Source organism: Balaenoptera ricei, chromosome 8 (assembly GCF_028023285.1).
Source record: "Balaenoptera ricei isolate mBalRic1 chromosome 8, mBalRic1.hap2, whole genome shotgun sequence".
Classification (NCBI taxonomy): Eukaryota; Metazoa; Chordata; class Mammalia; order Artiodactyla; family Balaenopteridae; genus Balaenoptera; species Balaenoptera ricei.
The window spans coordinates 21,131,223-21,158,018 of record NC_082646.1 but is presented as its reverse complement, the minus strand read 5'-3'; the positions used below and the strand labels follow the sequence as shown (position 1 = coordinate 21,158,018).

The 26,796-nt window shown below is 35.0% G+C and overlaps 1 protein-coding gene across 2 annotated transcripts in view; it reads left to right on the top strand.

Moving 5' to 3' along the window:
* The window catches only part of RDX (radixin), a 70,179-nt gene that overhangs the window by 28,361 nt on the left and 15,022 nt on the right, over positions 1-26,796 (top strand). For both annotated transcript variants that reach the window (XM_059930406.1, XM_059930407.1), the window contains exons 4-10: positions 5,757-5,852; positions 6,374-6,648; positions 11,908-11,991; positions 12,197-12,343; positions 13,494-13,590; positions 14,466-14,629; positions 19,763-19,893. In XM_059930406.1, the coding sequence (XP_059786389.1) occupies positions 5,757-5,852; positions 6,374-6,648; positions 11,908-11,991; positions 12,197-12,343; positions 13,494-13,590; positions 14,466-14,629; positions 19,763-19,893 (994 nt within the window). The remainder of the gene's footprint in view (positions 1-5,756; positions 5,853-6,373; positions 6,649-11,907; positions 11,992-12,196; positions 12,344-13,493; positions 13,591-14,465; positions 14,630-19,762; positions 19,894-26,796) is intronic.

The following is a 26,796-nucleotide window of genomic DNA, read 5'->3' as shown; positions in this document are numbered from 1 at the left end:
CTATAAAGACTGTTACAAGAGATAAGGAAGGACACTACATAATGATCAATGGATCAATCCAAGAAAAAAAACATAACAATCATAAATATTTCTGCACACGACATAGGAGCACCTCAACACATAAGGCAAATGCTAACAGCCATAAAAGGAGAAATCGACAGTAACACAAAAATAGTGGGGACTTTAACACCCCACTTATACCAATAGACAGATCATCCAGACAGAAGATAAATAAAGAAACACAAGCTTTAAATGACACAATAGACCAGATAGACTTAATTGATATTTTTAGGATATTCTACCGGAAAACAGAAGAATACACTTTCTTCTCAAGTGCACATAGAATGTGCTCCAGAATAGATCACATCTTGGGTCACAAATCAAGCCTTGGAAAATTTAAGAAAGTTGAAATTGTATCAAACATCTTTTCCAACCACAATGCTATGAGATTAGAAATCAATTACAGGAAAAAAACAGTGAAAAACACAAATACATGGAGGCTGAACAGTGTGCTGCTAAATAACGAGATCACTGAAGAAATCAAAGAAGAAATAAAAAAATACCTAGAAACAAATGACAATGAAAACACGACGATCCAAAACCTATGGGACGCAGCAAAAGCAGTTCTAAGAGGGAAGTTCATAGCAATTCAAGCTCACCTCAAGTAACAAGAAAAATCTCAAACAATCTAACCTTACACCTAAAGCAGCTAAGAAAAGAAGAAAAAATAAAACCCAAAGTTACTAGGAGGAAAGAAATCATAAAGATCAGAGCAGAGATAAATGAAATAGGAACGAAGAAAACAATAGCAAAGATTAATAAAAGTAAAAGTTGTTTCTTTGAGAAGATAACTAAAATTGATAAACCATTAGCCAGACTCATCAAGAAAAAAAGGGAGAGGACTCAAGTCAATAAAATTAGAAATGACGAGAGATTACACCTGACACCGCAGAAATACAAAAGATCATAAGAGAGTACTGCAGGCAACTATATGCCAATAAAATGGACAACCTGGAAGAAAGGAACAAATTCTTGGAAAAGTACAACCTTCCAAGATTGAACCAGGAAGAATTAGAAAATATAAACAGACTAATCACAGGTAATGAAGTTGAAGCTGTAATTAAAAATCTTCCAACAAACAAAAGTCCAGGACCAGAAGACTTCACAGGCGAATTCTATCAAACATTTAGGGAAGAGTTAACACCTATCCTTCTCAAACTCTTCCAAAAAATTGCAGAAGGAGGAACACTCCCAAACTTGTTCTATGAGGCCACCATCGCCCTGATACCAAAACCAGACAAAGATATCACAAAAAGAGAAAATTATAGACCAATATCACTAATGAACATAGACAGAAGAATCCTCAACGAAATACTAGCAAACAGAATCCAACAACACATTAAAAGGATCATACATCGTGATCAAGTGGGATTTATCCCAGGGATGCAAGGATTCTTCAGTATAGGCCAAAAAAATCAATGTGATACACCATATTAACAAATTAAAGAATAAAAACCATAAAATCATATCACTAAATGCAGAAAAGGCTTTTGACAAAATTCAACACCCATTTAATGATAAAAACTCTCCAGAAAGTGGGCATAGAGGGAACCTACCTCAGCATGATAAAAGCCATATATGACAAACCCACAGCAAACATCATTCTCAGTGGTGAAAACCTTAAAGCATTTCCTCTAAGATCAGGAACACGACAAGAATGTTCACTCTCAACACTGTTATTCAACATAGTATTGGAAGTCCTAGCCATGGCGATCAGAGAAGAAAAAGAAATAAGAAGAATCCAAATTGGAAAAGAAGAAGTAAAACTGTCACTGTTTGCCGATGACATGATACTATACATAGAAAACCCTAAAGATGCCACCAGAAAACTACTAGAACTAATCAGTGAATTTGGTAAGGTTGCAGGAAACAAAATTAATGCACAGAAATCTCTTGCATTCCTATGCACCAACAACGAAAGATCAGAAAGAGAAATTAAGGAAACAATCCCATTTATCATCGCAACAAAAAGAATAAAATACCTAGGAATAAACCTACCTAAGGAGGCAAAAGACCTGTACTCAGAAAACTATTAAAACACTGATGAAAGAAATCAAAGATAACATAAACAGATGGAGAGATATACCATGCTTCTGGATTGGAAGAATCAGTATTTTGAAAATGACTATAGTGCCCACAGCAGTCTACAGATTCAGTGCAATCCCTATCAAATTACCAATGGCATTTTTCACAGAATTAGAACAAAAAATTTTACATTTCGTGTGGAAACACAAACGACCCCGAATAACCAAAGCGATGTTGAGAAAGGAAAAATGAGCTGGAGGAATCAGGCTCCCTGACCTCAGGCTATACTACAAAGCTACAGTAATCAAGACAGTATGGTACCAGCACAAAAACAGAAATATAGATTAATGGAACAGGATGGATAGCCCAGAGATAAACCCACACACATATGGTCACCTTATCTTTGACAAAGGAGGCAAGAATATACAATGGAGAAAAGACAGCCTCTTCAATAAGTGGTGCTGGGAAAAATGGACAACTGCATGTAAAAGAATGAAGTTAGAACACACTTAAATAAACTCAAAATGGATTAAAGACCTAAATGTAAGGCCAGACACTGTAAAACTCTTAGAGGAAAATATAGGCAGAAAACTGTACGACATAAATCACAGCAAGATCCTTTTTGACCCATCTCCTAGAGTAAGGGAAATAAAAACAAAAATAAACAAATGGGAACTAATGAAACTTAAAAGCTTCTGCACAGCAAAGGAAACCATAAACAAGACTCGAAGACAACCCTCAGAATGGGAAAAAATATTTGCAAATGAAGCAACTGACAAAGGATTAATCTCTAAAATATAGAAGCTGCTCATGCAGCTCAATATCACAAAAACAAACAACACAATCAAAAAGTGGGCAAAAGACCTAAATAGATATTTCTCCATAGAAGACGTACAAATGGCCATCAAATACATGAAAAGATGCTCAACATCACTTACCACTAGAGAAATGCAAATCAAAACCACAATGAGGTATCACCTCACACCAGTCAGAGTGGCCATCATCAAAAAATGTAGAAACAGTAAATGCTGGAGAGGGTGTGGAGAAAAGGGAACCCTCCTGCCCTGTTGGTGGGAAAGTAAATTGATACAGCCACTATGGAGAACAGTATGGAGGTTCCTTAAAATACTAAAAATAGAGCTACTCTGTGACTCAGCAATCCCACTACGGGGCATATACCCTGAGAAAACCATAATTCAAAAAGAGTCGTGTACCACCATGTTCATTGCAGCTCTATTTACAATAGCCAGGACATGGAAGCAACCTAAGTGTCCATCGACAGATGGATGGATAAAGAAGATGTGGCACATACAAAAAATGGATTATTACTCAGACATAAAAAGAACGAAATTGAGTTGTCGTGAGGTGAATGGACCTGGAGTCTGTCTTACAAAGTGAAGTAAGTCAGAAAGAGAAAAACAAATACCGTATGCTAACGCATATATATGGAATTTTAAAAAGCGGTACTGATGAACCTTGTAGCAGGTCAGGAATAAAGACCCAGACGTAGAGAATGGACTTCAGGGCACTGCGGGGGTTGGTGGGGGGAGGCTGGGATGAGATGAGAGAGTAGCACTGACATATATATGCTACCTGATGTAAAATGGATGGCTAGTGGGAAGCTGCCGCATAGCACAAGGAGATCAACTCGATGCCTTGTGACGACCTAGAGGGGTGGGATAGGGAGGGTGGGAGGGAGATGCAAGAGGGAGGGGATATGGGGATATATGTATATGTATAGCTGATTCATTTTGTTGTACAACAGAAACTAACACAACATTGTAAAGCATTTATACTCCAACAAAGATGTGAAAAAAATAAATACACAAATAAGATAGAAAGGGAAAAAACTAAAGAGAAAACTGTAAGAGAGTTAACATTAAGAGAGATATACCAATCAAATAAAATGTGGAGTTTGGATTGTGGCTCAAGAAGCCAACTATTACGAAAAATTCATAAGACCATAAGAAAAACTTGTGCTCTAGGTATTTGATAGCAAGAAATAACTGCTAAATTTTTTAGGTGTGAATAATGGTATTTTAACTATGGTTTAAAAAATGAAAGATTCTACAACTCCGTGAGGGTATGAATGAGAAAACATGTCTTTAAATTGTCAAAATACAAATTTACCACAGCATAAAACAATTTAAAAAAATGACTTAAAATGATAAATGAAATTTGTAAATCTCATTCGGATCCTAACTGGAACAAATTAACTGTAAAAAAATATATATTTTAAAAATAGCCACAGAAATTTCAGCATATTAGGGAACTACTGTTAAGTCTTTCCGGTGTGATAATGGTATTGTAATGTTTTATTTTTGTTTTTATAAGACTCCTTATGTTTAAGAATTTTAAAATAAAGTATTTACAAATAAAATGGTGTATCTGGGATATGCTTCAAAACAATCTGAGAGGGGAGAGGTGCTGTAGATGAAGCAAAACTGGCCATGAGTTTCTATCTATTAAAGCTGACTGATTAGTACATTTACACTGTTGTACTATTCTAACTAACTGCTTATTTGGATATATTTGAAGTTTTCAATAATAAAAAGTTTTTAAAAGCCAAAAAAAGTAAAAAGAAATATTTACTGTTTATTTTAAACCAAGAATGTTTATTACTTAAGAACTAATGTTGAATCTTTTTGTAAAGCTTTTAAAATCTTAATAAACTCTCACCTTCCTCATTTTATTTTAAATATAGAATTAAAAATATGTTTTTGTTGGCCTCATCCTAGGTGTGGATTAATAATCCTAGTTTACCACTTTATTTACCCTAATACTCCTGAGTACCTACCACAGGCTAATCATTCTTGGAGATGACATGGATATTAAGATGAATAAGGCAATAATCTCTCTCCTTAGTTTTAAACAGTCAAGGAGGGTAAATAGACACTCTACTAAGAATAGTTAATTATGATAAATGTTCAAATAGCAGTATAGGTAAAGTACTATGGGATTATCAATGATCAAGTGATTAATTTTATCTAGATGATAGGAAAGCTTCATTCACGTTAGTTGAGCTGGACCTTGAGGAATACATTATTTAACAGGTGGTAAAAGTACAGAAGAAACATTCTAGACAGGGGAAGAAGCACGGCCAAAGGTGTAGAAGTGTAAAATTTATGGCATGTTCCAAGGATGATTGTTTGCTCAGTGATGGTAGAATATAGAATATATGATGGTGAATGAAGGGAAGTAAGAATGGGGGTGAAATCAGCAGCTGGATACCCTGAGGCATGGCATTTACACGTCCTCAGAGACTCTTATCGCCAAAATGATACGATTGTCTGGGCTACCTAATAGTATAGTTTTGGGGGTGGGGTGCTAAACTGAAATAGGAAAAGTGGGATTATGACAGCTCTGTATCTGTTCCCCAGATTCTTCTTTTTATCTGTTTGGGTCATGATGGGAGATAAGAAGGAAAAGGACATACAAAAAAGTGGATCAAATAAGATTGAAATGACACTACAAAATTTAATAAACAAAACCTGAATTTAAATTTTCAGAAATGTTCCTTTAATTACTATGTTAAATTTAGGAAAGATCTTTTCTGTAGCAAAAGAATAAACCTATAATTTCTATGTAGTTTTGTTCTTTTTTTGAAGTATAGTGCCATCCAGTTATAATGTGAGTGTTGAACTGAAATTGGCTTTTTTTTTTTTTTTAAGGTGGTGAAAACGGTTGGTTTGCGTGAAGTCTGGTTTTTTGGGCTTCAGTATGTGGACAGCAAGGGCTATTCTACGTGGCTTAAACTAAATAAAAAGGTAAAGCATGTATGATAACATGCAGCTAATAATTAAGGTTCTTTGAAATTATCATGGTCATCAATTTGTGCCAGAAAAGCTCAGAGTCTGACTGATTTCAAGCTTCCTTTTACAGTTATCTCTGTGAATCATTAGAGGTATCATGTCTTTTAATTTAGTAAGGTACCATCAACTTATCATCTTCGAAAAAAGAAATGTTCATTTTTCCTATTTGAAAACTCAGAAGTAAAAAATATTATGAGGTGTTACTTAGTACTTTGACCTTAATATAAACATCTTCAGGATAAGCTTCTCAAGAGAAATTTCAATTTGGGTATTAGTTAGGATCTGTGAACTACCGGTCACATTCATGAGCATAGAATCTTTTTCACACATACATTTTTTACAGGTTTAGAATCTTAATAGATTTAGAATCTTACTTATGTTTTACATCCTACTTTGTTCCAAAGAGAAGTTTATGTGACTGTGGTCAGTTATTGTGAACTTAATATTTTTGACAGTACTTGAAATTACTGTTTCAGGTGACACAACAAGATGTTAAAAAAGAGAATCCTTTGCAGTTCAAATTTAGAGCTAAATTCTTTCCTGAAGATGTTTCTGAGGAATTAATTCAAGAAATAACCCAGAGACTTTTCTTCTTGCAAGTTAAAGAAGCTATCTTAAATGATGAGATATATTGTCCACCAGAAACTGCAGTTCTTTTGGCTTCCTATGCTGTCCAAGCCAAGTATGGAGATTTTAATAAAGAGATTCATAAGCCAGGCTACCTGGCTAATGATAGACTCCTACCCCAGCGGTAAGTGAAATGTGCTTTTATGTTATAGTCTCTGAAAAATCATATTTAAGAAGTTTGTAAATGGTTGTGTTTTTTGTTGTTGTTGTTTGTTTGTTTTAGATTTTTAAGTTGCCAGCTGGATCAGAGAGTATAATTTTAAAAGTTATGACCCAGAAGCTACTTAGATTTATATACTCTGTAATTACTTAAAGTTTCTGCCTCTTCTCATTCCCACAAGATAAGCAATAAATGGAGGCAGTGATAATTTGGGCTTGAGGAAGACATGACTATTGTTGCTCATTAGTAAAAATTCTCACATGTAGATAGTTGCTTAATAAATGCTTTTGAAAATAATAAGTGCCAGGCTATATTTCCTCCATAGAATTAAAATTAAGTTTCTAACTTTTCAAAAGGCTTTTTAAACTCGGTTTTCAGACTCCTAGTCTAGGGCTCTGTTCTCATCTGCAGCATACTGCTGTCTCTACTGAACTCGGGTCTGCTCACCAGACCAGGCAGGAAAGCCAGTCTACTGACACCTGGTTGTGGTGAAGGAAAGTGAAGCATTTATTGCAGGGTACCAAGCAAGGGAGTGGGAGACAAGCCTCAGATCCACTGCCACTTGGTCTTTGAGTTAGGGGCTTTTTAAAGGGGAAGAACAAAGAGGCTTGAATTAATCATTGTCTTGTGACAGTTTGGGAGTCAGAAGTCTGTAGTTTAAGATTCTCTGGCCAGTGGTCCGTGGCTTGAGGGTCTGTTAGCTCATCTTGCCCTGGAGAAACAACCTGAGTTTGTACATTAATGATGATATCTATAATAGCAACTTTAGTACATTAACAATGTTAGCAACAGTAGGACAGTAGCAACTTTAGTCATCTGACTTGGTTGATTCAGTTAGCACAGGATTGAGGTCAGAGGGGACAAGGAAAGGGAATAAAGTTTTGGATAGAGAGATTAATCAAAAACTCAGAGAACTTGGTTTAGGGGGACTCAGTTTCAATATAACAGTTATTTTAAAGTAGCATGGCACAGGAAAACATCATTAGCAGAAGACCTAGATTTTGAATGCTGATTCTACCCTCTGCTAATTATGTGGCCTTAGTACATAACTTAAACTCTCTAAGCTTCAGTGTCTGAATCTGCAAACTGGGGATAACAGTTGTGCTCTGTCAACCTTACTGTTTATGATTACAGTTCATGAACTGTATACTTTACAGTTTTAATTGTGAATACAAGTGTTAGTTGGTAGTGTTATATATAAAATCTAGAAAGTACATCAAATGTTACTTTTAAATATCTCAGTTCTTAATTATAGTAGCATATATGACCCTGATACTAGAATGTACATGGGGATTTTTCTTTAGAATCCAGAGAAGTTATTACAATTCTTAGCTCAGATTCCTGAATTTTAAAATTTCTATTTAAAGGCAAAACTGTATATTAACCTAAAATTTCAGTTCTCTATCACTTCCTCATAGTATTTAAGCCCTTAGGTGTAATTTCTTTTTCATAGGTACTAAATATGAAAAAAGACAAAACTACTTTGTCTACTTTTTATTAATTTCCTTTGGTTGTAAGCATTAATGATTATTTTTGGCTAATAAATTATATTCTGTTGTATGCTTTATAGGTACCCTTAAGTACAGTAGCTTTAATAATTGGTTATTAAATGTTATACTGTTCTGCTCTTTAATATTACAACAATAATAGTTATCTTAGAAGGTAAAATAATGCATGTTGTTCACTGAAAGAATCAGGAATATGAGATACTTATTAGTCTCTGTTTGTTTTTGATGATTATTCCAGCCCCAAATTCCTTGTCTCACATTTTTTAAGCAGTAAATTGAATAACTGATTACTGGTACAGTAGAATTTCATTTCAGTTAAGAGTTTTTATTTTAATTGAGGTATAATTTATATATAGTAAAATGCCAGCAGATTAGCTTTTAAATCAGAACATAAGGTAACTGTTATATATAATCAAAATTACCCTTAAAATTCTTAATTGTTCATAAAATAGTCATGTTTTATCTCAACAAGTATGACATAGGTGTTCTTTCAGTGTTAGATCAGATTGCTGTTTGGGTGAGTACCAGATGAAGTAATTGGCTTACATTTAATAGTCATGTGATTAAAAAAAAATTTTTTTGATACTGTAATCACTTAAACACAATTAATTTAACTTATTTTACATGCATATGTGCTGTAACCCATTCTGTTTAGAAGAAGGAAGACAGCACATGCTGTTCAAGATTTGGTCTTTAACTTTGAAGGTCCAGTCAGGTGTCCTTCAAGTTGTTAGTCTAAGGAGGACTAATTCAGGCTATCTAAGTTTAAAAGAGACTCATAAAGTCAGAATACTAAGTTGTTGGTTTAGAATGGAGAAGTTACCTTCAGTTGTTGATTTATTCCATGTATAGTATATAACAAACTTTTATCACTAAGTATCTGGGGGAAAATTAGTAATCAGCTTATTTGGTGAACCTAAATCAAACACAATAATTTGATGATTTTGTTGGATGTTTATAATTCTTGTATTGAAAAACCCAGACAAGCAATCTGTTCTCCCACAGTAGAGTTTAGCAGTCTGCTGATAGGAATAATCAGCTCCACCAGATAGTATCCCTCTCTTTTAAAAAGAGCTAGATATACATAAGTTTTTGTGTACCAGGTTTCTGACTTGGGCATTTGGGTGGTTTGTAATACCTTTTCAAGGTAAGAGGAGAAGGAACACATTTCAGAGGAGGAAGATTTCAGTTTTGAACCTATTGAGTGTGAAGTATCTGTAGTATAAGAGCAGTTTCAGTAGATTGTTGGGGGTTAAAGCCAGATTGTAGTGGACTGGGGGTGGTGATGTGAGGTATGGAAATGAAGGATGGTGAATAAACAGTTCACGAAAGAAAAATACTAAGAGGAGGGAAGCATGAGTTTATAAACATGTTCTTTAAAAGATGGAAAAGAATTAATTCCTTTATTCACTCTACAGATTTTTGCCTCTTTTGTTCTGGCACTGGGCATAAGTGGTGAGCAACATGGATGTGATCTTTGCCCTCTTAACACAAATAAGCGTATAGGCATACCTCCTTTTTTCGCACTTTGCTTTATTGTGTGCTTTAGGTATTGTGTTTTTTACAAATTGAAGGTTCATGGCAACCCTGCATCAAGCAAGTCTTTTAGCACTATTTTTTCCAGCAGCTTTAGCTCACTTCATGTCTCTGTGTCACATTTGGTAGCTCTCGCAATATATCAAACCCTCCACTAGCAAAACGATTATGACTCCCTGAAGCCTCAGATGGCGGTTAGCATTTTTTAGCAATAAAGTATTTTTAAATTAAGGTATGTACATTGTCTCTATGGATGTAATGCTATTGCACACTTAATAGACTACAGTATAGTATAACCATAACCTCTATATGCACTGGGAAACCAAAAAATTTGTGTGACTTGCTTTCTTGTGGTGGTCTGGAAATGAACCGAAAATATCTCTGTGGTATGCCTGTATCTGGTAATATATGTAGGCAGGGGACAATAAATGATGGAGTGAAGATCCTGAGAAAATAGAGGCATAAGTCTTTTAAAGTCCCAAATAGACAGATTTAAAGCCAGGTGGGACAGATTAGCCTTAACGTGAAGAAGATCTTCTTTTTCCTGGACAAAAGGAAAAAAAAGTGGGAATTTTTTCTTTTTTTTTTTTTAGTTTTTATCTCTTTTTTTTAAATTTAATTTTTATTTTATATTGGGGTATAGTTGATTTACAATGTTGTGTTAGTTTCAGGTGTACTGCAAAGTGGTTCAGTTATACATATATATATATCCATATATATCCATTCTTTTTCAGATTCTTTTCCAAAGTGGGAATTTTTGGATACCTGCAAACCAGTCATGCAGATTAATAATACAAGCACATTATACAAGATGCAAACGAATGAGATTTGAAATGCAGAATATAAAAAGCTAGAACATAAATCTTAGTGACATTTAATTTAATTAATCCATACCTTCAGATTTAGTTAACATTGTAATATCTGCAATTGGCTGCACTGATTATGCCTTCAAGGCTTGCCTCTTGGTGAGCACAGAGGCCAGATGGCAAGAGAGAGTATAAAGACAAGAAAAATGTGGAAACTTAAATGCTGTAAAGAGGAAGACAAAAATCTCCTCAAAAGCAAGAGCTTAAAAGAGGATACATAGAGAAAGTGGTGTGTAGTAAAAACATCATGGTCTGTCTGAGGCCCCATTAAGGAATTCACTCTAAATAGTGAGTAACTTGTCCAAGGGAAGATTATATCCCAAGATTCCTTTATGCTGCTAAGAAATCCGTGGGTTTACCTTAAAATTTTTACATAGTAAAAAAATAATATTTTAATACCACAGCTTTTGCTATCAGTAAAATAGGATCTGAGTATTCATCAGTAAAGGTGGATAATTATCATCATAATTCCCAAGGAGAATAGAAATACATAGCAGGATAGTGAACACAGCAGGTAAATTATATGCATGCTGAATTTGCTCATTTGGTGTTAAAATATTAGTCGTTGAAAATGAGAATGTTTGTGTTTGCTTACATTTGCAGAAGAAACACTGGAAGGATACAAAAGAAACTAATAAATTATTTGAAGTGTTGGGGGTGGTGGTGAAAAACATGCCTTTTCACTTGTATACTTCTTATATAAAAGTATTACCGATAGAAAATAACAAAATTAAATTTAGCAGCAAAGAAAGTAAATACATAGAGTCATAGAAGAATTAAGACCCAAGAATTCTGATTTTCAGTCTGTTCTTTTCTAATTTTTTTTATTAATCATGAGGAAGTCATTTTCCCTTTTTTTGGCCCAATATTTTATTCATTTCAAACATTTGAATTCCCATAAACTAGCCATATAACTATCTTAAAAACATATATTATGTAAAATAGTTTCAGGATCATAGAATCTTTTTATTTTGAGATAGTTGTAGATTCACACACAGTGGTAAAAAACGATAGTGAGGTCTGGGTCCTGCGTATCCTTCTCCCAGCCTTCCGTAATGGTAACATCTTGCATGACTTTAGTACAGTATCACAACTAGGATGTTGACATTGATGCAATCCACTGACCCTATTCAGGTTTCATCAGTGTTACTGCAGTCATTTGTGTGTATATATATATTTGTTAATTCTGTGCAGTTTTATCACGTGTATAGCTTTGTGTGGCCACCACAGTTAAGGTACTGAATGATTCTAGACTTTTAAAAAGAATATTTGAATCTTAGAGGCATTTTCATAGATTTTTTTTTTCCTTGCAGTGTTTTGGAACAACACAAACTGACAAAAGAACAGTGGGAAGAAAGAATACAGAACTGGCATGAAGAACATAGAGGAATGCTAAGGTATTTGGGTGGTTATTTTCTTAGTATTTTTTCTCAAATTAAAGTTTTTTTTTCATAACATTTATTATTACATCAGATTATCCCCAACAGATTATTTGACTTATATAAATAAATATAAAGCACTAAATTTTAATCCAGAGTGTTTTTGTAATTTGTTTGGTATTACTTTTACTTACATATATTAAAATTAGCTTTATTTCAACAGGGAAGATTCTATGATGGAATACCTGAAGATTGCACAGGATCTAGAAATGTATGGAGTCAACTATTTTGAAATAAAAAATAAAAAGGGAACTGAATTGTGGCTAGGCGTTGATGCTTTGGGTCTGAATATTTATGAACATGATGACAAGTAAGTAAATTAGTTGCATAGTAAACTAGTAATTATTCATTGGTCTATATGGCTTTGCTCTTATGTTTGTAAAGTTCTTTTTGGGCTAAATTACTCTTAACTGCTTTCCCCGCCCCCCAAATTAAAAGATTCGTTAGTGCCACATAGGCTCTCAGATAACATATATCTGTTTTCTCAACATCTTGCAGTTTCAGAGTTCTCAAGTGTATTTTTTAAATAGAATGATTGACTTTTATTTGAAGTGTGCTTCTTGATGTCTTGTGAGTTATGTCTAGTAACTTAATTAAAATTTGTTCTCGCATAGATAAAGAGTGATTCCTTAAATGTTATGCCTGGCATGTAGGTTGAAATTGAAATTAACATGAATACATCAGGAGCAGTGAGACAATGAATTAATAGGTGTATAATTTACTGTATTTTGTAACACTTTTTTTTGAACATTTATCTTATAGGAATTGTTTTGAATATTTTTAGACATCAATGAAGTAGAATATTCCTCCTGTATCATGCATAGTGAACAGTGTAATTTTACTTTGAAATTGACCAGGAATATATATGTCAGGCTCTTAGAGCACTTTTCAGTAATGATAGCTACAATTGCTTTATTCCTTTCTTTAATTTACCATCTCACATAAGCATCCAAGTCTGTGCCAGTAATGCCTTCTCCTAAGACGTTTCTTTTTATTCTGGGTTGGCTCCAGAATTTTATTTTCATTATTTACAAGTATCTAATAAAATACACATTCCTAAGCAAATAGAATAACTCCAAAAGAGAGGATTTTACTAATTTTACTCTGATATATTTTTTCATATATTACAAAGCAAGTTAAAATGCTATATCATTCAGAATAGAAAATTTTGAAATCTTTGAAAAGCAAAAATGACTTCAAGAGTAATTTTTGTGGATGAAATCTTTTCTTCTTTTTCTTCCTTCAGAAAATTTTTGAATGAGTTTCTGTAAGAGTACCTATTATAGTTATGACTACAGATAAAGATGGGGAATGTGAAAGAGGGGTTAGCTCAAGATGGGAGGGATGGGGATTGGGGATTGGGGATTACGGACAAGGGGACTTTGGACTTAACTGGAATGGTTCAGTTTCTTTTTATAATGAGAATACATTAATCTTAAGGGATGCTTTCATTTTTTAAGGTTAACACCTAAAATTGGTTTTCCCTGGAGTGAAATCAGAAATATTTCATTTAATGACAAAAAATTTGTTATAAAGCCGATTGACAAAAAGGCACCTGTAAGTAAAATTCTTTCATTTTATGTATTAACTCTAATTTCTACCACTTTGCTATGATACCACTTGAAGAATGGCATTATTCATTTATTGAATTGCTTCTGAGGAATATTCTCTTTTCGTAGTTTAACTTTCCCAATGATGAAATAACATTAAAAATACAAGGTTTTAATCTTTTTACAACATGTAAATTACCAGAGTTTTATTTTAACTGAGTTTTAACTATAAGGTAGGTAATATTTATTAGGAGGTGGTTGAAAACAATCAGCATTCCTATTTTAAAAAAACATGTTGGTGGCTAGAATTAGTAGAGGTTGCCCTACTCTAAATTAACTTGTTTATAGAGCTTTGCATTATGAACTTTGTATTTTCATAACTTGAAGCCTTGACTTAAGAAATCTTTATATTTAAATAGATTTTTTGATTCCTCTAGTGTCAGGTATACTCCAGTATTTTAACTCAGTTATTGGAAAGACAAAGATATGGAGAACATTTCTAGGTTAAAAAGCTTAACAGCCTTGAACAAAGGTCCAGTTTTGAGATTAATGGCAAAAGGCAAAACAAACAAAAAATCCTCCTCTGAGGTGAAGAAACTGATGCTCATAGTTTCTTTGGAGAAGAAAAAAGAATAAATGACATTTAATGCACTGAGAGGGTAAGAACATTAGCTTCTCCATGAAACTGGTAGGGAATGAAAAGGTGAGGAACCAGTTATGTGAAAGTATGGCATATACATGAGGAGTGAAGAAATTTTATGATTTCTAAACTATATGGACTATGACATTAGAAGTCATAGCACAGGTTGAAATTTAGTACAGGTTATTGTGAGAGAGACTGTCCTTCATGAAGATTTTAAATTTGGGCTCCTTTATGTTTAGGATTTTGTTTTTTATGCACCTCGTCTGAGAATCAATAAGCGGATTTTGGCCTTATGCATGGGAAACCATGAACTATACATGCGAAGAAGGAAGCCTGATACTATTGAGGTACAACAGATGAAGGCTCAGGCGAGGGAGGAGAAACATCAGAAGCAGTTGGAAAGGTATGGAATTTATAGCCTTTCATTTTTAATTGATAGGAATAGGTTATCTAAAATTTAAGAATCCTCATCAGTTTCTTTAACATACTCTAAATTTACATTTTTACGTTAGTTTCATTGTTACTAAAATTGAATGACAGGGACTTCCCTGGTGGTCCAGTGGTTGGGACTCCCTGCTCCCAATGCAGGGGGCCGGGGTTCGATCCCTGGTTGGGGAACTAGATCCCGCATACGTCAAGTAAATATCCTGTGTGCTGCAGCTACCACACAGCACAGCCAAATAAATAAATATTTTTTAAAAAATTGAATGGCAGCATGTATTATCACTATCCTCTTTTAAAATGAGTATGTATAATTTTCAAGTTAGAAATCTTTGACAAATATTTCTGAGAAAATGGCTTTACGTGACTCCATAGATGTGCTTTTCTTTTATCGTGCTTGCTTTTTACTGACAGACTGTGGTATGGATGTAGTAGTTTGAAATTTTCAAGTTTGTTTTGCTTGTGATTTGTGTGTCTTAATTTTTCAGGGTAAGAATGTGCTGAGTATTTGCTTTGAAACAGTGTCAGTGACATTGTAGAACTGAAGTGAACAGTCAGTATACAGAGCTGAATGACAATAGCACTCCCTACCAATGACACTGATATTTTTAACCATGGTTCACTTAGACTTTTGATCAAAAGGTGTTAAATATATTAAATTGAGATTTTTGAAATGTAAAAATACTGAATAAAATCCTTGTCGACCCTGGAACCACATTACTGGGTCTAGCAACATAATTCCTAAATCTGATTCTATATTAATTTAGACTTTATGCTTTATTTGAAAAAATTTAGAGACCAAATTAAAGTTAACCTCTATTGAGGAAATCTTTGGAGAATAACACAATAATCTAAGAACAGAGTAGGTCCTAAAGAAAAAATAATTGATGACCCCTAACCATATATATAAAAACATATGTCATGTTGGCAATAACATGATTTGAATCCAGCAATTAAATTGGTCCTCTGCCAGATATAATTTTGCTACCTATATTTTTAGTGTTTGTATTAGATTTATTTTTTTCTTAAATGTTCTCTGTATTTCAGATATTTTAGTAATTCACATTGCTCCCCTCAATTTGTCTGCCTTCGAGAAGTTTACTGCTTCACAAAACATTTTTTATACAGGCATGAAACTTTCTGGTAATTCCTGACCCCACCATTAAAGATGCTAAGTTGGAATGTTACTTTGGGCTCTGTCATTTTTCACTGCTCTCATGTAGCTTAGAATCACACTGTAGTTCTAGTCTTACCTACTTTTTAACATAGTTCTGTATTGGGCTTTACTTTCTCTCTTTTCTTATCCAGCATAGCCTTTCCCTCTCTCTCTCAAAGACAAAACTTTTTCTTTCTCTCATTCTCTCTCTCCCCCTCACCCTCACCCTCTCTTTCTTCCTTCCTTCCCTTCCCATCCCTCTAAAGTCTCCTATCTGAGTTAAATGAGAAATTACATTTCATACTCATCAAGCCGTAATATGTCCTGACCAATCTGCTTGTCTATGATGTTGATGTATTATTTACATTCTTAACGTAAATATATTTCTCTATTTTTCTTTTGTTTCTCACACATAGAGAGGAGTAGTATAATTAATAAACACCATTTGGTGATGGTGGTATATTTTAGTTAGTCTAAGGCCTAGATGAAAGTGGAAGATTTTAAGTTTCTTTCTTTCTTTTTTTTTTTAAACAGTAACAACCCCATGGTTCCTTTCTTGGATTCCATGAAAGGTTCCAGCATTTCATTAGCAAGCATTTATTGACTGCTTTGTACACAGTAGGAATTCGATAATTGTTTAATTCATTTGAATGCCTAGAGGATGTTTTTTATTAGTCCAGCCACATAGGGATTGGCAGTCTTTCAGAAATGGCATTCCAAGTCTTCATTTATTCCCTGCTTTACAGGTCAGAGAGAAATGACAGCTGTGTATGTGGAAACAGTTTTGGTCAAGCCCAATGACAAAGTAGCCAGCAGACATACTTGGGGGAATGCTCAGAGATATGCTGCCTGTGCTGCTGGAATCTCTTGGGCAAGAACAGTAGCTGGGAAGGGGCAGCAAGAGACCTCTTTCCCTACAGTACGTTGGCATATGTGGCCATATTCTCTCCCCATAACTCTGATAGCTTTTTTTCTTATAGTAAAAATGATCTTATTTTCCATGGGTTATTGGTCCCTGTAGTCTGTGTTCTTAAGTTATTTGCATCCAAATTGAATTGAGTTTACAGTTTAGAGCCAGATACCTACATGTCAGTTGTAGGTTAGCTATGGGATATTCTGTGTCATGGCTGGCTGCCTGTATCACTAGGACTCAGCTGGTGTCATGCAAAGAATACAGGCTTTGGAATTAAATAAATCTGGGTTTGAATTCTCTTCTGACACTTATTGAAAAGTAACTTCTGACCCACTGTTCTCTTGCCTTTACTATGGAAATAATAGTCCTACTTTTAGGAGTTTTTGTGAGAAATACTAGTGTCAGTATAGAAACATTTAGCAAAGTACCTGATGTTTTTAATAAGTAGTAGCAGTAAATAATTCTTAATATTATTAATACATAGTGTGAATAGAAGTTAGTTTGAGAAGTTAGTCTGAATATGTTAGTTTTAATCTTCACTTTAAGAAAAATGTAATTGAGGCCATCTGATATTCTTTAAAAAGTAGTATATTCTAAAATTTTTTTTGTATATTAGTACAGAGAATTGATAGTTTATTAATATGTTATTTATTTCTTAAAATAGAACAGCTTGGTCAAATGAGTGTTTCCAAATCCAAACTCTAAGTAAAAATATTTGCATCTGTGGTTTAGAGTAATCACAAGAGGCTTGCTTCGTGGGGAAAGTGGGACTTCCTTTTGAGAGTTAGAGACGGGTAAGATACTTTCAGAGGAGGAAGCCAGCCTAAGCAAATGTGTGAAAATAAGGCTACGCACGGCACGCCTAGCGGCCTGTGAACGGACCAGTCTGGCCCTCCTACAGTGTTGGGGGGGGCAAGCTCCTTCGGTTCCGTAAGGGAGACGAGACAGGCCTGCGGAAACTAGCTATCACTAAGAAATGTGGAGAGCCAAAGGCATTTGTATTAATCGAATGGGATGTTAGTTGCTGATGGCTGTAGTCAGGCGAGAATTCTTATTAAGATTTGAGACACAAGCCTCATAAGAGTGCCGCAGAGTAAACTTTGCAAAATGCTTTAAATATTATAGTCAAGTTAAATATCGGCTATACATTTATTCCATTTTTCAGTACAAAGACTAAATTTTCCCCCCAACTTGCTTGTTACCTTCTGTCTTATTTCCTGCTTCCATATCTCCTTTACCTCCATCCTTGAGGATGAACAAATGAAACATCAATAGGGAAAAGCTAAATAACACCAGTGCCTATCTCCAGAAGGGGCCATCTGTGTGCCAGAGCTGGACCTGAAAGGTTCTGAGTTCATGGAATATTATTACAGCCTTTGGTCTTGAGATCTGTTTTGTGGTGTAAGTCCTCCTACAGTGTCTCAGGGCCTCAGGGAGGGAGGGAGGACTGACTGTCTTGGAGAACTGTGGCAACACTGGATTTGATTGAGCAGAGGCTGGGGAATGTTGGGGGTAGGCTATTCAACATCTTAGAGTAGCAGACAGCCTGGCACGGAAAAAAAGTAGCTCTTGGCTATACTACCAATTCCTTGAAAAGTACTGTGCTCTTGCTTTCACAATCAAGCCTGCCTTTTCAGCTTTCTAAAGAGGACAGAAAGGTCAGCAGCCTCTGCGGAGGCCACCAGGCCCTTGCTTTGCTCAAGGAAGTTGGGAAACTCAAACATTTCCTTAAACCTCAAGCACCCCTGTCTTCTAGAGGGGTGGGGGCTCCCAAATTCTTACGTCTCTTTGCCTGTGTGTACTCTTACAGGTTGAATAGGATAGGAAGAAAGAGGTGAATGTGCTGCAGAGTGAGTCCAAGTCTTGGCGGCAGAGGGGTGCTTAGTTATTGACTCCTGGCTGTTGAGAAAGTACCTTGTAGGGAATTCTAGAACAGAGGTGGAGCTCCCCTCTCATGAATGAACTCCAAGCCCTAGATTATTAAGTGCTGTGAGGATTCATTAAAACCAGCTGGGGACTTATGGTCACCCTTACACTTAAGGGTCTATCTCTTGCCGACTTGCCACAACTGTACCTGTTTATCCCAAAGCTGGGTTGATTCTCTTTTCATGTTGGAGGCATATAGGTACTAGGAGCTGTAGGAATTTTTAAGTTTAGGTTTACTGAGTAAGGAATTGATAATAAAACTTTGCTGGTAAGCTTATCAGAGACTGCAGGTTGAGAAACTACATGGTTTGGGCCTGAAATTCAGAATTGACATCAAATGGCAGCAGTGTCTTTTAGAAATATTTAGGTATATTCAGGTAAGTGTCAGATGAAATCGTAATCGATTTTTTTTTAACGAGAGAAAATTATTCCCATTAAAGTAGACAGTATTATCTGATAATTAACATAGGGTCTCTTATTCATCACTATACTTCTGGCCCTCAACATAGAGTCCGACCCACAGTAGGCCCTTGGTAGATGTTTGATGAATGAATTTGGCTATATTTAGATACATACTGTCATTCTAAGGGATTTGTCAAAGAGATTAAACTGGTTTGTCATCTTGTATCTAAGCATAAGTTGGTACTACCTTAGAAATTAAACTTCTATTAATTAATTGTTAATGGTTGAAAATTGTTGCCCTCCCAGGTTATTTTGCTGTTTAAAGTGAAACAGCCTTGTTTACTCCCTTCAACCCTTTGTTACTTCCCCCAGTGGAGGGCTTCTGCTGATCTAAAGAAGGCATGTCCTTGGGTATAGCAGCTGTGCAGTTAACTCGTTTTGTGCTGACATAATTTACTGTCAAGAGTTCATTTTAAACAGTCATTGACTAAACTTTTTGCAACCTCACAATTGTGTATGTTAACAGTGTAGTCCTATATTCTTAACTATATGAGTTTTGAACAAATCTGAGTATAATGAGAACTCTTAAAATATTTATGCTGTAGTTTCTTCTTAGTTGATCCATAGCTAGTACTTAGGCTTCATATGAATATTTGCATATATTAATTTGTGACAGCACAATTGTAATTTCTTTCAAGGGCGCAATTAGAAAATGAAAAGAAGAAAAGAGAAATAGCAGAAAAGGAAAAGGAAAGAATAGAACGTGAAAAGGAAGAGCTAATGGAACGTCTGAGGCAAATTGAAGAACAGACAATGAAAGCCCAGAAAGGTAAAAGTTTCTTTTTGACACTGGATTCAAAATTGTTGCTCTGTCATCAGCTAATAGTATTTCTTACTACTGTTAAATCTTATTTGTCTTATCTAGAATAATTACATTTAATTGCCAATTTAATACTTGGTGGAATTACATCATAAACACGATTAAGGCACATTCAACTATACAAGGCTCATATATTCTTTGTCTTTCATTTACTTAAGCACTCAAATATTTTTATGTGTACCCTTATTATGTATTACGAATGACTGTATGTATTAATTTATTCCTATCACTATTCAGGGTTCCATAAACAAAAACACGTTTTCAATACTTTCTAGTATTTAAACAAAAGCATTTTATGGATATGTAAGAACTTCAAGGCATCTAGATAATTAAAGGCATTTTAAGCTATTCTGACTATTTAAACTCTTCTGGAACTGTCTCTAAATTTAATTTCAGTATATTAAAAAAATGCACAACACATAGTAGAAGTGTTTTGTTTGTTTTTGGTAACATGTTTGGAAGAGCCTATGTCCTAGGCAGTAGGTAACCAAAATGCTACACTGTATATATAGAAAGGATACATTGGATTTAGAGAGTGTGGTTTATATAAAGTAACTCTAGAATATACTAATTTCAAACAAGAAATAGTGGGGAGAACAAAAGAAAAAAGGTATTGAGCAAAATAAGATGTTATGCTCCTTCCTAAGCAGTAGGATCTTGGGGATAACATGAAAATCTACATTATTTATAAAATTAAATTAATACCTGCTTTCCTGACAACTGGTAGGACCAGCCATTCACTTCTGTTGGAAATAGCTAATGGTCTTATTTAAGGTTTATTTTCATTCCTTACATCAGCCTACCATGGTGGGGAGATGCTGTTGAGCAGTGGGTAGAATAACTTGCAGATGGGTAGCTAGAGGAGGAAGTCACAAAGACTGTTAGAAATCCACAAACTGATCATTCCAATTGCAAGATGATTGGAAATAATATTTCTAAGAGAAGAAATAGAAAAAAAAAAAACTGGATTTTATTCTGACTCATTAGAAGCCTCATTTCTCAGAGCTAGAAAAGACCTAGAAACTATTTAATTTAAAGCCCAGAGGTAGTAAAGAGACTTATTTGCAGACCATAACACAAGGGTAGAACTTGTTTCCTGAATTCCAACTTGATGCTGTTTCTACCACTCTAGGTGCTTTTTCATCAGTTAAAGCAGACATTTGTGATGCGCCTACTTTGTGCTGTGTTTTAGAAAGGCAGATACATAGCATGCATGGGAGTGAAGGCTGTGTGGTTGACAGAAGTGAGATGTATACATTAAAAATATTAATAAAGTGAGGTAACATGTACTAAGCACCATGTGAAGAGTATAAGCAATACTCTTAAAGGAAGAATACTGTAAAAAAAATATCTGGAATATACTAATGTGTGTTTTTTAAAAAAGGAAAGTTTAGGGCTTCCCTGGTGGCACAGTGGTTAAGAATCCGCCTGCCAATGCAGGGGACACGGGTTCGAGCCCTGGTCCGGGAAGATCCCACATGCCACGGAGCGACTAAGCCCGTGCACCACAACTACTGAGCCTGTGCTCTAGAGCCCGTGAGCCACAACTACTGAGCCCGCATGCCGCAGCTACTGAAGCCCGCGCACCTAGAGCCCGTGCTCTGCAACAAGAGAAGCCACCGCAATGAGAAGCCCGCGCACTGCAGCGAAGAGTAGCCCCCCGCTCAGTGCAGCTAGAGAAAGCCCGTGTGTAGCAACGGAGACCCAATGTGGCCAAAAATAAATAAATAAAATAAATTTAAAAAAGAGAGGAAAGTTTAAAGAAATGTATGATACTGCTCTGATTTTAAAGAGAAGATTGAAGGATAGCACTTTTTCATTTACATAATACATTTTCTTAGAGAATAGCTATTTACTAAATCTTTCAATCTTATTTATTTAGGATGTATAATAAAAATATTAATGATTTACATACAGAAAAGTACTCAAGTAAAGAAGCACCAAAGAATATAAGGAAGATAAAACATAAGAAAGAATATAGAGCATGCCTGTCAAGACAGTTTTAAATCAGTCATCCTAAGGCAAAGGACATCCAGTTTGTTTTTTTGTTTGTTTTGTTTTGTTTTGTTTTTCTAATAATAAAGCTTTTCCAGGCTGTCCTAATAAACTCTGCATGGTTGTCTTGTAATTTATGCTAAATTCTCATTCAAATGCAGTAACTCTGGTCATATCTAAATCATGATATTTAGTAGATAAACCTATAAGTTTTTGTTTGAAAAGAAACTTCCATACTTCATTATTGTCATTTTCTTGAAAAAAAATTTTATTGAAGTCATTATTTGAAATGTCATAAATATTAAATAGAACCATTCTGACATTTTGCATTGCCATAATTCATCATTGTTAAATTATTTAGCTTCCTTTATCATTCTTTTAACCATCTTTAAGATATATTGGTGACTATATTTGAGATACAGTACAGCCAAACTTGCATTTAGTCACTATTCCAACAAATATCAAAGTGAATTTCCACCTTCACAAAGACAAACCATAGGAAGGAGTTGGGGGTATAGTGATTTCATTCATTCTGGGTACTTGTTAAGCACCTAGTACTTAATAAGTACACCCAGTACTGTTCTAGGCATTGTTCTAGGTATTGGGGATATAGTATTGAACAGATAAGGTTCCTACTCTCATGTAGTACAGTTTATTGAGGAAAGACAGAGTAATAAAATTAACAGATAGTAAAAATCATTTTATGTAATTCTAAGTGCTGTGAAGGAGATAAACAGGATAATGTGATAAAAGTAGTAATGGTAAGTAGGAGGGGGTTTAGGTATGCATTGTTTACAAATAGGAGCCAAGCTTTAATTCTGTCATTAACTTATGACCATAAGCAAGTCATTCTAGATTTCCTTATGTTCCTAATTTCTAAAATGGAGGTAAATAATGCCTAATTTAGCTTTTTTGAGATTTTTTGATATATAAAGTTAAAGTTTTTTGTTGTTGAAATTTTTTCATAGGTATAATAATGTGCATACCTCTTAGGTGTAAGGCTCAATGAATTTTTACAAAGTGTATTTATTTTTGTAACTACCCAGAAGAGGCTAGAGAACATTACCTGCCCTCAGGGAACCTCCCCTTGTGTCCCTTTGCAGTCATTTTTTCACCCCAGATGTGACATATCATTCTGATTTATATCATCATGAAGTTTAGTCTTACCTTTTTTTCTGATAGCTCTGTTGAGATATAGTTTACATACCACACAGCCATTTGAAGTGTACAATTTAATAGCTTTTAGTATATTTGCAGAGTTGTGCAGCCGCCATCACAATTTTAGAACAATTTCGTCACCCCAGAAAGAAGTCCCATACCTGTTAGCAGTCGCTCCCATTTATTCCCAGTTCTCCCTCCCTCAGCCTTAGGCAGCTACTAATTTACTTTTTATCTCTATAGACTTGCCTTCTGAACATTTCATGTGAATGCAGTCATGCAAAATGTGGTCTGTTGTGACTTGCGCTGAGCATAATGTTTTCAGGGTCCATCACGTTTTAGCATGTATCAAGGACTTTATGCGTACAATGCTACATTTTACTTTTTCATCAGTTGTTTCCACTGTTTGGCTGTTGTGAATATGCTGCTATGAACATTTGTGTACAAGTTACTGTGTATCTGTATGTTTTCATTTCTTTTGGGTATAACCCTGGGAGTGGAATTTCTGGGTCATATGTTTAACTTTTTGAGGACATGTGCATCTGATTTCTAAAACAATTATATGTCATTTAACATTCCTACCAGCAAGACATGTTTTCTCCACATCCTCACCAACACTTGTTAATATTTATCTTTTGGATTGTAGTCATGATAATGGGTGCGAAGTGGTATCTCATTGTGGTTTTGATTTGCATTTTCCTAATGGCTAATGATGTTGAGTATCTTTCCATGTCCTTATTGGCCATTTATATATCTTCTTTGGAAAAATGTATTTTCAAATTTTCTGCCCATTTTTCAATCATGTTTTTTTTGTTGTTGAGGTATAAGAGTTTTTTTTAATATTTGTGTGTAAATCCCTTATATATCAGATATATGATATGCAAATATTTTCCCCTGTTCCATGGGTAATCTTTTCACTTTGTTGATGGTGTTAAATTTGGTTTTAAATTTGGATGAAGTCCAATTTATTTATTTATTTATTTTGGCTTTTATTGCTTGTGCTTTCGGTGTAATGCCTTAGAATCATCTTGCCTATGTTTGAAATACATAGAAATGAATTCATGAGTACTTCCTTTTGGCTTCTTTTTGCTCAGACTTATGCAGGTAGCTGTAGTTTGTTTTTTCACATTGTTGTGTAATGTTCTATTGCATGTATTTACCACAGTTTATGCATTCTACTGGTGATGGACATTTGTGATATTTCCAGTTTGGGGTTATTATAAAGTAAGGCTGCTATGAGCATTCTTGAACATAGCACTTGGTGTACATACCTACTAGTTTGTGGGATGTACACATGTAGGAGTGGAATTGTGGGATCACAGCTGTATAGAGCTATAGTAGATACTGCCACCAGTTTCCCAAAGTGGTTGTGTCAAATTTCATTCCTACCACTGCTCTACATCTTCATCATTACATTCACCACTCATTATTATCAGGGTTTCTTTTTTGTTTTGTTTGTTTAGCCATTCTGGTGAATACAGTGAGTACAGTGCATTTTCTTGATGACTGATGATTTTGAGCACATTAGCAAATGCTTATAGCTGCCTGTGAAGTGCCTTTTCACTTGTTTTGCCCATTCAAAAGAAAAAATTGGATTTTCTTCTTCTCATTATTGATCTGTAGGAGTTCTTTACATGTATTGTAAAAATATCTCTCTGTGGTTTACCTTTTTACTCTCTTAATGGTGTCATTTAATGAAAAGACAGTCTTAACTTTAAGCTCCATTTATCACTCTTTTTCCTTACGGTTGTGAATGTATTATTGTTTACTACCTCCTAGAAACTTTGTTTTACCTTTCACATTTAGGTCCACAGTCCATATGTAAGTGATTTTTATAAGAGTCAAGGTTTGTTTTTTCCCGTACGTATTTCTAACTGACCCAGACCCATTTATTGCAAAGACTTTGTACCATACATAGCATCACCTTTGTCACAAATCCAGAAGTCTGTATGTATGGATCTGTTTCTAGACTCTGTTCTGTTCCACTTATCTATTTGTCTATCCTATTGCCAGTGCCACAGTGTTCAGTTACTAGTTGTACGTAAAAAGATGTTTAACTGACGTGTCATAAATAAGTCATAGGTATATAATAAAATGGTAGGAAGCATGTTTCAAAGACAAGGCAACTCTTGGGCTCCCATGTTAACTTAACTTTATCTTTTATCTTTAATCTTTTATGGTATTAGTTGTTAATTGTTACACATTATATACTTTCATAAATTATAATCCTGAAATTGAGAAAAGGAAAATAATTACTTGAAAAAGTTAATACAGAGAGCCATTTAGTTTATAACAGGACAAACTAAGTCTCCAGAAGAGTTTAATATCTGCCAAGACTGAACTTCTCCATTTAAGTCAACGGACTGAGTATTCTGCATATTTCACAGAATAAACCCTCTCCTCCCATGGTATTGCTAGGTGATGCACCTCCGGGATCATTCCTGGGTTGGTAGTTTTCTCTTTGTTTGCTGTATTAACTATACTTTTCCTTTCCTCCCATCTCCCGTAGTTTCCTGTTCTACTTATTCACAATCCTTTTCTTAATAGAGAGCTCCTGGAGAGGAAGTTCTGGAGATGGAAAATCCAGGAGAGGAAGATCAGCTGTTGAAATGTCTTTGCTGCAAACCTCTATGGGTTGAGGATGTGATAACAGTTTCTCAATGTGATGACAAGCTCTGTAACTCTGATTTATCTTCTAAGCTGGCATTTATAATACAGCTTTTCTTTTGCGTTTCCCACCGCTGCCCAAGTCTGGTCTTTTCAGATTTTCTTCCTTTAATCTTTCATTCTCAGCCACAGGAGGAGCTTCACATCCTCTTCACATTTGCAGTATTGCTGTTTATTTGGTGGTTATAAATGTTTTATCTTTTTTGAGGTGGGGAGGGGGCTTTTTTTTTTTTTTTCCTTCAATGCATGATTCTAGTGCAGTGGCTTACTGTTTTGCTAAAATAAAATTAGTAGTGTATTTGGGTCCCTGTCAAAGAGCTCCTGAATTTTTAGCTGGTGTTTCTTTATAGAGGGCCTGTGGATTGTGAACCTAAATGTTAAAGGTAGAATGAAGTTTCTAGAAGGTAGTAAAGGAGAGAATGTGTTCATAACCATCAGGAAAAGATTGATAAACTAAACTTTTATAATTATAAAGAGGACTCTGGCCCTTGGCATCTTTGCAGAGGGTTTGTAGGACCCCTGAAAATCTGTTTCTACATTATTGTCAGTGTTCCTCTGGCCTTTGATTCTTTCCTCATGCTTTGCTTTTTTTCCACCTCTCCTAGATGAGCAGTGTCAATCATAGTTATTTTAATGACCTTGCTTGCAAACTCCAGTATCTGGATAATCTATGGGCCTATTCTATAGTCTGTTTTCCCTTTTTGGGGTGGGGGGAGGGGGTCAGGGGCTCATTTGGTCCTATCTGGTATACCTGGTAATTTTGATTGAATGCCCAACATTGTATATAAAAAGTTATAGAGACTTTGGATGGTGTTATTTTCCTTTAGAGAGGATTTAATTTGCTTTTGACGGGCAAAATATGTGCAGATCACCTTGATAGAGTTGAGCTGGGTTTCAGGCTTTGTTAACATTGGTCTCTTTCTGGTTTTCCCTCATTGCTAGTCTGTAGCCCTTTGGGGGTGTCATCTGAAAGACAGCATATTTACTGGGGCCCGTCTGTCTTAGAGGGCCTTGAACTCCAACCTTTGACTC